Source organism: Elgaria multicarinata, chromosome 3 (genome assembly GCF_023053635.1).
Source record: "Elgaria multicarinata webbii isolate HBS135686 ecotype San Diego chromosome 3, rElgMul1.1.pri, whole genome shotgun sequence".
In the NCBI taxonomy this organism is placed as follows: Eukaryota; Metazoa; Chordata; class Lepidosauria; order Squamata; family Anguidae; genus Elgaria; species Elgaria multicarinata.
In genome coordinates, this window is record NC_086173.1 from 122,753,568 (window position 1) to 122,766,613 (window position 13,046).

Here is a 13,046-nt window from a genome sequence, read left to right on the forward strand (position 1 = left end):
CAGTTAAACCTCAAAAAAAACCAAGATTATGGCAACCAGCTTGATTGACAACTGGCAAATAGAGGGAGAAAACGTGGAGGCAGTGACAGACTTTGTATTTCTGGGCGCAAAGATTACTGCAGATGCTGACTGCAGCCAGGAAATCAGAAGACGTTTACTTCTTGGGAGGAGAGCAATGACAAATCTTGATAAAATAGTTAAGAGCAGAGACCCCACACTGACAACAAAGGTCCGCATAGTTAAAGCAATGGTATTCCCCGTAGTAACCTATGGCTGCGAGAGCTGGACCATAAGGAAAGCTGAGCGAAGGAAGATAGATGCTTTTGAACTGTGGTGTTGGAGGAAAATTCTGAGAGTGCCTTGGACTGCAAGAAGATCAAACCAGTCCATACTCCAGGAAATAAAGCCAGACTGCTCACTTGAGGGAATGGTATTAAAGGCAAAACTGAAGTACTTTGGCCACATAATGAGAAGACAGGATACCCTGGAGAAGAGGCTGATGCTAGGGAAAGTGGAAGGCAAAAGGAAGAGGGGCCGACCAAGGGCAAGATGGATGGATGATATTCTGGAGGTGACAGACTTGACCTTGGGGAAGCTAGGGGTGGCAACGGCCGACAGAAAGCTCTGGCGTGGGCTGGTCCATGAAGTCACGAAGAGTCGGAAACGACTGAACGAATAAACAACAAAAAGCTAACGTGGAGTATCTTAGCTATTTTGCGAGTAAACCTCATGCCTCCCTTTGAGTCAGGGATGTTCAAATAACACATCATCATACATTTCTAATCATCAGAGCATTTTGAACTATATGCATACCAAAGTTCAGCTCTATAAGTGATATTGAAGTATTTAAGCTATTTTGGTCTTTACCTATTTGCAGATTTATTCTAGTAATTAGCATGTTACATCTTCTGATTATGTGAAAGGATCCTAACAATTTTGATACTTCAACAAATGAATGCTTTTGTGTATTACATCCTATGGGACTTGCACTCCAGTAACACTCTTCTAAATATCAGGAGAGATTTCTCAGTAAATCAGACCTTGAAAAGGTAGTGTCCTTTGTAGAACTACAATTATTTTGTCAAAATTGTGGAAGCCCATTTTTCAAAACTGCAGTTCAAACAGAGGTCAAGGACAAATGCTCAAAATAAAAAGCCAACAATGTTTATTTTTAAACTTATTTTATTGGAAATTGTCATAAAGCCCAAATATTAAGGGGCCAAATCAGAACTAATGACAGCAGGTGACAAACCAGCATGTTTTTCTCCAGGCAAAATATCACCCTAAAAGGTTATTGTTCAATCTGTGACAAATTAACAGGTTCTCATGAAAATGCCAAAAATACATTCTAGTATACCAGGTTTTTTAAAAATATATATATTTAAATATATACCTCCATGGATCCTCCTTTCTATTTGTAGACATAAAAAGCATTCAGCAGTCATACACATTCTGCAACTACACTTGTTAAATATATGTAGAAAAGTAGGAATCTCAAATATATTTCTTTTTTTAGAACTTCCTCCCCCTAAACAAAACCTAATGAACCCCAGAAACATTTTTATAGAGTCTCAGCAGCAGAATTGCTCCATGACCGAGCGCTGGTTTCCCTCATTAGCAGGATTCATCTGTCTTCCTCCGACAATATGGGCAACAGTTATGCTGGAGCACCAGGAGCTCATAATCTTCTGAATGAAACATCTGTAAATGAAGGTTGCAGGTGTCAGGTGTGCCTAAGAGAAGTCAAAATGCAGGGGGGAAATGGGTGGATGGACTGCCCATTTCTGGTGCTTTCTCCCTGTGTATTATCATCCATGTAAACCATAACATAGGACCCTAATAGCATCAGCCACAGCATCAGAGGCCTATAGACCTTCACACTGTCCCTCATAACGTATGTCATCACCTGCCAGCAATATTCCTCTGCTGTTTCCATGGGACAAACATGTCAGTCTCGATGCAAGAGGATAAATGGGCATAAATGTGATATTAATGGCAACTTTCAGAAACCAGTGGGAGAACATTTCAGTGTCCCGGGACATTCTTCTACTGACCTTAAAGTCACCAAGCTTCAACAACAATACTTCAATGGGAGACTACAATGTGAAATCGACAAATTCGGATTTGTTAACAAATTTAATTGTACTGAGTTTGGATTCAATCAAGACTGGGGTATCATTCCCAGAGCAGGAAGTATTTGTCCTTCAAGTGTTATCCTAGTATAACAAGAAAATAAGTAATATAATAGAATCATAGAGTTGGGAGGAACGTTAGAGATCATCTAATCCAATGCCCTGCTCAATGCAGGCTCTGCACTGCAGGGTGCAGCTGCAGCATCCCTGCAGATGACCATCCGTCCTTTCCTTTTTTAAAAAAAACCTTCCAGCGAACAAGAACCCACCATCTCCTGGGGTAATCTGTTCCACAGCTGAGCAACTTTCACTGTTAGGAAGTTTCTCCTAACATTTCGCTGAAATCTGCTTTCCTGCAATTCCCACCTCTTGGTTCTAGTCCTGCTCTCTGGAACAACAGAGAAAAAGTCTTCTCCCATCTTCTGAATGACACTCCTTAAGATATTTGAAAACTGCTATCATGTCTCCCCTTAATCTTCTCTTCTTCAAGCTATATATGCCTGGCTTTTTCAACTATTCCTCATAGGATTTGGTTTCCAGATCCCTCACCATCCTGGTTGCTCTAATGCGGAATAGAGTGGATCTATTGGTTCCCATGATCTGAACACTGTGCTTCTGTAAATGCAGCCCAAGACTGTATCAGCTTTTTTAACTGCTGCATCACACTCCAGTGATTGCAATTGTGAATGGGTCACTCTGCCTTTATGTTGTGTACATTTGGGCTCCGCCTTGAAAAGTGACGGAAAGTGACAGAACTACTGCTCTCCACTACAAATCATGGCCTTTGGCCCCAATGTTTCCAAATTTGGTTGCTTCTGCTATGAACAGACCAACACAGCTAACACTCTGGAAGCAATTTCTCAAGCATCTTGCAAAGATTTCCCTTGAAAGATTCAGCCCCTCGGCAAAGCTCCACAAGTTGAAGAGAACATACACGTAGGATCGCTGAATACAGACTGGTTGACCCTTAATGTCCTTTAATTGTGCTGTACCTTCCCTCTGTTTATTCTCAAACCATGTTCCTTCACACAAAGCGCTCTATTTATGCAAGAACCAACCTATGCACTATCTGAATACAATCAGAAAAAGAGGGAGGAAAACCCAAAAGAAAAATGTAATTCACCTTTCCATCCTCTTTCACTTGACTAACAGATTCACTGCTTGCCCCTGGCAGCTGCTTCATTTAGTTCCCCAAAACACGCAATAGCAACCACAAAACTATGTTTTAGCCAAGTCTTTCTCCTATGCAGTAGAGTTAATGTTATTTTTATGCATTAATTCTACTCCTAAGGGTATTTTTTTTAGATTAAGCAGCAGTATGTTAAAAAACAATAATCTCCCCACTGTTTATTTTTTGAGGAATAACCTTTTTGAGATGCACCCCTACTCCTCCCCTCCCCCAAGTAAAATATTGCTCATACCTGAAAGCAGAAAGGACACATAGTAATAGGGTTATCTGGTAGAAGGGACCGGAAGTACTGCCACCGTAATGGCTTTGGCCAGCGTTTAACCAACACATCTCTCCTGCTCATTGACCTGAGTATTGCACGGTTCACTACCACAGGAACAAATTCCAAGCCCCCTTGCTGCAGGGAAAGATTGAATGAAAGGGGGGGTGCATTTTAATTTGGCAGACTATTGAGAAGACAAGATCTTTTCGGGGAATATGTATGGGTTATCTTTTTTAAAAAAAAAAATGCATATACTGAGGCTGTATTTGGACTGAGCTGTCCGTTTCTTTTCAGTTCTATATTTAGCCTTGGATCTATTCCTAGTCCTTGAGACCTTGCATGTGTCCTGTTGCAATGGAGAATTGGAAAGTTTCAGTTCCCCCTCAGCTCAGAAGTCTTCAGCACCAGAACCAATCAGTTCTGTCACCCAAGGTGTCAGAAATCCAATGGTTGTAACGCCCTTGTGGATTTATACGAATAAACAATAACAACAATTTTTATCCCATAATTTTTAAGGGTTGTGAGCAAATTTATTGCTCTTTTAGTGGTAGGAAAATGTGCTATTCCATTGGTGCAGTGGGGTGGGTGGGAAGTACCCAGAGCCCCACAGGTATTACAGAATAACCTCAGACCCTTTGGATTGATTTACACAGGCATTATCAGTAGGTCGCACAATGCTATTCAATCACTGCTCTGCTGTGGCTCCATTTTTAAATGATGCCCTCTTATCCCAGTGCAAAGCCCTCACTGCACTTGGAAAAGGACCTCAGATGAAGACCTTAAGGTCCAAGTAGGGAGAGCTAGGAAAAGACAGTCCTTCAGGTAACCTGGACCCAAGTTGTCCAAGGGTTTTATATCTTAAAACCAACCAGCATTTTGAATTTGCAGCCAGTGCAGATGGCAAAGTATTGTCATAATGTGATCATATTATAATGCAATTCCTTATGTTATAATGAATTGTGTTTGTGGGGGTGTATCACCTAGGGCAGCTTACTCAAGGCTGCCAAGAGCTGGTGTTCATCCTAGTCCTGTGTAGAATACCCAGACTGATATCTTTGCTCACCTATGAAATTGGCAACTCTCTCTCTTTCTCTGACTCTCTTTATGCTGAAAAGTTCTATAGAGTCAATAGCCATGCATCTGGTCAAGTACCATATACTCTACGAAGACTGAAGATTGGATTTCCTTTGTTGCAGACCTCATGCATTTGCTCAGTTGGATAATCAGTTGGATATTGTCTGTTTTTTTACATTACAGTTTAGGCATACAATATAAGCCAAAGTTCATATCTTTAAGAATATGCTGTTCTGCCTTCCATACCTCAACCTATAAATGAACATCACCTTTTTGGCTCCAGGTGGCTGCCTATATGGTGCCGGGTTGCTGCTGCCTTAAGCAAAACCCCACGTTTTCTCTGCAGTGGGGTAGTAATGGCTAATCCCAACGCTGGGGGAAGGCGTGGGGTTTCTGGCCTCCTGCCCGGGCGGACAGCAACCAATCAGGAGTCGTCATCCATCTGGGAACATCTCTGCCATGACTCCAGAGTAAGAATAGGGAGCAGATGCGCCATACCTGCTTTGCTCCGGGGGAAAACGAGGTAAGTTTCCAACTTTAAGTCGCAGCTTCGCAGGAAAGCCCTGTGATGGCTGCAAAGTAGCTGCTGCGTCATATAATCAACGCCACCTCACAGCCACCAAGAGGCTTTTAGACCATCTAGGCAGCCCTCTGGCTTAAGAACATAAGAAGTGCCCTGATGCTGGATCAAACCAAGGGTCCATCTAGTCCAGCACTCTGTTCACACAGTGGCCAGCCAGCCATCGGCCAGGGATGAACACGCAGGACATGGTGCAACAGCACCCTCCCGACCATATTCCCCAGCAACTGGTGCACACAGCCTTACTGTCTAGAATACTGGAGATAGCACACAACCATCAGGGCTAGTAGCCATTGATAGCCTTTGCCTCCAGGAATTTATCCAACCCCCTTTTAAAGCCATCCAGATTGGTGGCCATCACTACATCTTGTGGTAGTGAGTTCCATAATTTAACTATGCACTTTGTATATAGGCTTCCTGTATAATAGCCTGATTGGTTTCTTCCATTCTTTTCTACACCTATATCATCCAATCTTTTCTCTCTTAAACACCCAGCTTCCTTGGAAAACCCACACAGGATGTTAATATTTTATCACATGGAAAAGTTTCTTCTTGTTTTATTTCATCGTTGGATGATGTTTCGCTTTTCAAGCTATCCTATTTGTCCAACGTTTATTAGCAGACATTAATCTACAGCGTACCTAGTTGCCTCTTAAGCCTCTCAAAGATGTTCAAATTAAAAGCAGTTTTAAATTTAAGAAAACACTGGGATAAGCATTTCTTAAATGAACAAACCATCCATTATTTGATAACGCACTGATTAAAATGGGCAGAGGCATATTGGATATTAACATTTCTCCTTTTCATGAATTTTAGTACCCTCCTTGCCTTCCTGTAAATTTGGTCTATGACCCAGTCAAACTTCCTATCAAATAAGAAATCTATTGCTGGGTCTTACGTTCCACCAATAGTACCAGAGGACTGAGAAATAAGAGGGCCAGAAAAGTCCAAGGTTATATTTAGTATAGTAAGAGAGGGAAAGTTTGTAGGAGATTATGAAATATTTATTGATGGGATGGAACTAGGGCATGAAGAGAACATCTGCTGGCAGTAGCTCCCTCGATTTGCCCTCTCTGCAATTCATTAACAGCACACACAAGAAACAACCAGATGAAGAGATTTCTTAGAAAACACAAAAAAATTGCTTCTAACCTCAAAACTCAGTTTTGCTGTAAATGGATCATCTTCTTCAATCTCATCCGCTTTATAAAGAAGCCTCATTGTCTGTACACCTAGGAATGTTTGTTAGGGACAAAACAGGGGGCTTCGATACACACATTATACAATTGTATGGAGTGCCAAGGCAGAGGAATAGAACCTCTGTAATGTTCCAGTACTGGTTTCCCCTTGTCCAATGGTGAAAAATGGCAATACATTTTATTTTAGCAGTTCCTGGATTACAATAAAAGATTGCGTAAGAGGGTTCATCCAGGTAAAGCCAGTGTGGTATAGTGGCTAAGGTGTTGGACTAGGAGTCGGGAGATCTGGGTTCTAGTCCCCATTCGGCCATGGAAACCCACTGGGTGACTTTGGGCCAGTCACAGACTCTCAGCCCAACCTACCTCACAGGGTTGTTGTTGTGAGGATAACATAAGAGAGGAGGAGGATTATGTTCCTTGGAGGAAAAAAGGCAGGGTATAAACGAAATAAAGAAAGAAAGGCTTGCTTCAGCTTTCTGAATAGCAGAGTACAGAAATTAGATATCTGCAAGTTATTAAATAGTCCATCGGATAAGGAACCTTAATACTGCTACTCTAGTCCTTTCTCCTAGTGTTCCTTAAAATTGTTATTTTAATTCTTTCCATCCTCAGTTTTCTTCTGTATATGGTTGCACATTGCATCCTGTCCTAAAAATAGATCTCAACCTCTCTGCTTTCATGCCTTTATACTGCAGTCAGTGGTACGAGACTCCAATCATGAATGGAACACTTTCCCAATAAAATGACAAGAACTGGCAATGGTATTGATAATGATGGATTTAAAAGTAAGCCCAATCTGGTCTTCCTTGGCTGGAGGATGTAATTATTAAAAAAAAACAATTATTTTTAGCCGTAACTTTTTGACGTGTTTGTTCCAAAAGAAAGGTTTAAAAATACAGTAGGATTGTAGAGTGTTACTGTATATTTGATACAGTGACATGTTTTTCCTAGGTAACTGCCAGGAGTGGTTGCGCTTTTTATACTGTATTTCGTAATTGTGTTTTAACCTGTTGGGTGTTTTACTGTGGTTTTAATTTTTGTGAACCGCCCAGAGAGCTTCGGCTATTGGGCGGTATAAAAATGTAATAAATAAATAAATAAATAAATAAGGATACTGTCACTCATCTGCTCTTGCCATTTACTGTCTCTTTTATTTAGTCTTGGTACTTCCAGATCAATCAGAGCAACCGCTTCTTCGTCAGGGATTCCTTCCTCTAAATAGAATTCAACCAGATGCAAGACGTCTGAAAAGGATACAGGCAAAAAGAAAAGGAAAGAAAGAAAAAGGAGAGGACAGTTATCCATCAGGATATCTATAATGCTTGCTCTATCTATTCAAGAAATAGGCATTATTGTGCCACACATACATTCTTAACATTTAAATCAAGTTTCCATTAGTAAAGCATTCAAGAAAGCTATCAAGACTGATCTCTTCCGGCAGGCCTATCCAGGGGGATTTTAAGATGTTTTTAGAATATTTTTAGGATGTTTTAACAATGTGTATTATGTTCTTAATTCAGTTTAATGTATTTTATATTTACTGTTGTTCCCCGCCTCGATCAAAATGGAGAGGCGGGTAAGAAATAAATTTTATTATTATTATTATATTATTATTATTATTATTATTATTATTATTATTATTATTAAGGATTTGATAGCTCACCTGAAAAACAACACAAGTGGAAACAAAAAGTCACTATTTTGAATTTCCTACATCATGCACCGAAAGCAATTCAGGTTTGGGGAGAGAGAGAGGATTTGGGGTGGAGGGGGGAAAGGTCAATTCTGAAAAGAATGTGGGGGTTACTTATCAGCATCATTAGGATATGATCACATGTAGAAATGAGACAGATTAATTCTTCAGGTACTGTTATCAAAGCTATTTAGGAAGGCAGGTGCAGTTATTTATTTTTTCTTTCTTTCTTTATTGCATTTCTATACCGCCCAATAGTCGGAGCTCTATTAGGCTCTATTAGAGCTCTGTTAGGCTATTAGGCAACAAACATTTAGCTTAACTTTTAACAAAGGAGAATGTTGGCAATTGCAGTCTCTACAGATGTCAGATACAGTTTATCCATGATATTCCAACGTACCGTAAGATGAAGAAGCGAAGACAAAGGGCTGCCTGCAATTAATGCAGACGTTGCCCAGGTTGTTCAGCAAAGGGTTGTGGGTGGAACACCTGTAGCACAAAGGCACAAGCTCCTGAAAAGAAACACACAGAGGCAATCTTTGTCAACTGCCCAGAGAGCTTCAGCTATGGGGCGGTAAATAAACAAACAAATAAATAAATGTCACCACAAACAAGCCAGCACAATCTCAACACCTTAGGCGGGATCCTAAGAATAATGGGCAACCATTCCAAGAACACTTTCCCTTGCAACCCCTATGACACGTCCCAAAAAACTCTGCTCCAGACATATCAGAAGACCTTCCAAGGCAGCCTCTAGTGCCGCTTAAGGAGCTACAGCCTGAAGGAAGTTTTTTTTTTTAATTTTAAAAGAGTTTTTTTTTCCAAGTGTGAAAGCACCTGGAAACACACTTTTGGATTCAAGCCACAGAATCTCTGTAGCCAGTTACATGATATATTCATTTTTATGTTTAACTTGCCAATTTTTAGAAATCTCCAGATTAAATCAGTATATCAAAAGGTACAGGTGAAAAACACCACTAATACACACACACACACACAACTATCTCCTTAAACGTTATAAACAGTCTCTAAATTAAGAATATCTTACATGGATTCAGTAAAACATGCCAGGCCGTGGTCTCTGGGGGCTCCCAGAAGGAGAGATTTCCAACACTGGATAACAGCTACCAATAAGGCTATAAGTATGTGACATCATGTTTCTTATTTGATATATTAAGGAAGCAATCCTATGTCCCCTAGACAGGGACTTCTTGGCTCCAAGCTTGAAGACAGGGCTCCCCACCCCCTCGCAGCTGGCGCAGAGGGAGAACTACGCTGGCTGCCTCTCCATGCTCAGTAAATGGAGCGTGGAGATGGGGGAAAGGGGGCTTTTGTGGGAGTGCGGAGGGGCAGAGGCTGGGGCAGCTGGCTTATGCCTTTTCCTATCGCCACCCCAGCCTCTTTCCCTCCCCCTCACCAAATCCTCTGCTAGATGGGTGAAATCGCAAGCCTCTGAGTTCAGGGATTTACGATTGATTGTGCCCTAAAAGTGCCATTATGAGGACTTTCTCAGGAGATGACAGCAATTATGACAGAATACAGTGGAGGAGTTCATCTCTGTAATACGGAAGGGCCAAGCTGTTTAGACCAAGTGTGGCTTGGTTTCAGTTTAACTTAGACAGAATGTCTTAGGGATGGGGTGCGGGTGGGGGGGAGAGACAAACAGGTTACAGCAGAAGTATATATAAAAAAGACAAGTTGCTTACCTGTAGCTCTAGTTCTTCGAGTGGTCATCTGTGCAGTCATACGCATGGGCTCTGGGCCTGCGCAGAGCCTCGTTTCGGGAACTTTCCATAGCTGAGAATTTGGCGAGAACCCTTCCCCTCGAGCCACTGCGCATGCTCAGAGGGTTCCCGCCCGCTCCCTCAGTTCTTCCGAGACCTTTGCGGCCCCACAGAAAGAGGACTGGAAATTACTATGTTATATGATAGCCCCCTGACAAAGTGGGGATGGTAGGTAGGTTGTGTGACTGCACAGATGACCACTTGAAGAACTACAGTTTCAGATAAGCAACCTGTCTTTCTTCATCGCGATCTCTGTGCAACACACACATGGGCAATTAGTTACCTCACTTACTGGAGATGGGTAGGTGTCCTCAATTGAATACAGACAACAGGACCGCTCTCCCAAAGGCGGAGTCCAATCTTGCCCGGACATCCAGGCTGCAATATTGTACGAAGATCGTGGGTTTTGACCACGTTGCTGCTCGACAGATTTATGGAATGGATACTCCATGATCAAAGGCTGATGATGTTGTTACTACTGTAGTGGAGTGTGCTTTAACTGAAAGAGGTGGTTCCATCTTTGCCATCTGGTATACCAGCTTAATAGATTGTACTATCTAAGAAGATAGCCTCTGGGATGACACAGGCAGACCTTTCCTATGTCAACCATAACATACGAAGAGACATTGGGATTGGCAGAAGGATTCTGTGTGGGTCTAGTAAAATGCCAAAGCTCTGCACATGTCCAGGGTCTGTAGGGTACGTTCTAACAGTGTCGATGGGTTTGGAAAAAAGGTAGGTAGTACAACATCCTGGTTGATGTAGACACTAGAGACAACCTTAGGTAGAAGTTGCACATCTGGCTGGAGTACTACCTTGTCTCGGTGAAACACCGGGTAGCGCTCGTCTATATGGAGGGCACACAATTTGCTCGCTCTCCTTGCCGATATAATTGCCATTGGAATGTGACTTTCCAAGTCAATAATCATAGGTCTGTTGTAGCTAGTGACTCAAACGGTTTTGGAGGTCAACATGTGTAAGACTACGGACAAACTCCATGCCGGTACAGCTTTCTTTATAGGTGGGTAAAGGTTCAATAAACCTTTCAGAAAACGCTTGACAACTGGGTGAGAGAAAACGAAAATACCTTCTATAAAGTTGTGAAAACTTGAAATCGCTGCTATATAAACTCGTACTGAAGACAACTTCAGACCCTTGTCAAGCAAAGTCAACACAAACGGCAGGTTCTGTTAAATGGAACAAGTCACAGTATCAAATTGCTTTTGCAGTGCAAAGTCTATGAAAGCCCTCCACTTCCTATTATAAGAAGGTCTTGTTGAAGGTTTTAGTGCTATTTCCAAAATCTTTCTGATCGCGTTTGAGCAAAATTCTCCCTGCGTTGAGGGAGTATCCTCCACACTGTCTGATGCAGAGTGTTGAGATCCGGGTGCCTCACCTGTCCTTCACCTTGGTACAAATGATCTGGTTTTCAGGGGAGTCGGACGAACTGGCCTTGTGATCTGTTCAGGAGTGGCACAAACCATCCCTGCCTGGGCACCAAGGTGCCAGGAGTATGAGAGTTCGTATTGTCCTCCACGACCTTGGCTAGTACTCTCGTGAGCAACGGGAATGGCAGAAAGGGAAAGCATAGTTCTTTGTTCCCTTTTAGTAGAAAAGCATCTCCTCGCGACCCTTTCCCAATACCTGCTCTGCTGCAGAAACTTGGGCAGACCTTGCTGTTCATTGTTGCAAACAGGTCTGTCGATGGCTTCCCATATAACTCAAATATCATGCAAAGGGGTGAAGTTGCCACTCATGAGTAGTGCTGACCTGCCTGCTGAGGTGATCCGCCAAATTGTTGTCGCAACCTGCAATGTGGACTGCTGTCACCGTAATGTTGCTTCAAATACACCACTATAGAGTCTGAACTGCTAACCTGGTTAGTGATACAGATCTCGTTCCTCCCTGCTTTATCAAATAAAAGACTGAAGTTGTCAAATAACTTCAGACAAATAACTGTTGTCTGAAGTTATTTGAATGTGATGACTGCTCAGTTCAGTTTCAAATGCCTTCACTGGTTTCAGTACCGCTAGGACCTTTAACTAATTTATGCGCACTGCGCTTTCTTTCCTTGTCCACAAGCCTTGAATCTTGAGATTGTTGCAGTGAGCACCCCATCCTATCGGGGACGCGTCCTTGGTGAGTAGTTTCATCGGTACTGGAGATGTGAATGGCATTCCTATCAGCAGATTAATTTGTGTGTCCACTTTCAGTGGTATTCAAATTCGAGTTTGCTTGGCGTTCATTACTGGATTGAAGGCTCTTGTAAACCAAAGCTGGAGTCGCCTCATTTTGAGTTGAGCAAAGGGTACAACCATCGTTGTCGCTGCCATGTGACCCAAAAGTTTCTGTACCTCCATGGCCCTGATGATCAGGCACATGCCACCTGGGCTGCAAGTGTAGCGAGTATGTTCGCTCTGTCTAGGAGGAGAAAAGCCCTTCCCTTTGATGCGTCCAGGATTGCTCAAATAGATTTGATGGAAAGTGTTGGGGCGAGACAAGATTTTTCCTTGTTTAGGATCAGGCCAAGTCTTTCCAGAAGGGACTGTACTATGTTCAGACCTTCAAGAGTCGATTGCCTGGAAGTCCCCACAATTAAGTCAGTCTATGTAAGGATGAACATGGATGCCAAGTTATCTCAGGTAAGCACAGACCACTGCCATACACTTTGTGAAGACACGTGGGGCTGTAGAGAGACCGAAAGGAAGCACTCTGAACTGGAAGGCACATTGGTCAATGGCAAAACATAGATACTGCTGGCTCTTTTCGTGGATATCTATGTGGAAATATATGTCCCTCAAGTCAATGGCGGTAAACCACACATCTCTGGTCAGTAATGGCAGTATTGTGGCTAGGGACACTATGTGGAACTTTGTAGTGATGAAGAAATTGACATCTTGAAGGTCCAAAATGGGATGTAATCCTCCATCCTTCTTTGGTACTGTAAAGTACCAGGAGTAGAAACCGGTATGCTGTTGACCTGTTGGCACCGATATTACTGCTCCTTTCTGTAGGATGGAGGACACCTCCTCTTCCAGTGGCATTGACAGAGAGGTGAACCAAAGGATACCAGATGGGGGAAGTGCATCAAATTCAATACTGCATAAATAGGAATTCTGCCTCCTTTCCTAAC

At 42.3% G+C, this 13,046-nt stretch overlaps 1 protein-coding gene across 2 annotated transcripts in view; it reads right to left on the bottom strand.

Moving 5' to 3' along the window:
- Positions 1-1,160: 1,160 nt before the first annotated feature.
- IFT122 (intraflagellar transport 122) overlaps positions 1,161-13,046 on the bottom strand; it is a 71,422-nt gene continuing 59,536 nt past the window's right edge. For both annotated transcript variants that reach the window (XM_063121419.1, XM_063121420.1), the window contains 5 exons: positions 8,530-8,641; positions 7,552-7,680; positions 6,390-6,469; positions 3,554-3,718; positions 1,161-1,701 (listed from right to left, as the gene is read on the bottom strand). In XM_063121419.1, coding sequence (XP_062977489.1) covers positions 1,615-1,701; positions 3,554-3,718; positions 6,390-6,469; positions 7,552-7,680; positions 8,530-8,641 — 573 coding nt within the window. In that variant the 3' untranslated portion in view covers positions 1,161-1,614. The remainder of the gene's footprint in view (positions 1,702-3,553; positions 3,719-6,389; positions 6,470-7,551; positions 7,681-8,529; positions 8,642-13,046) is intronic.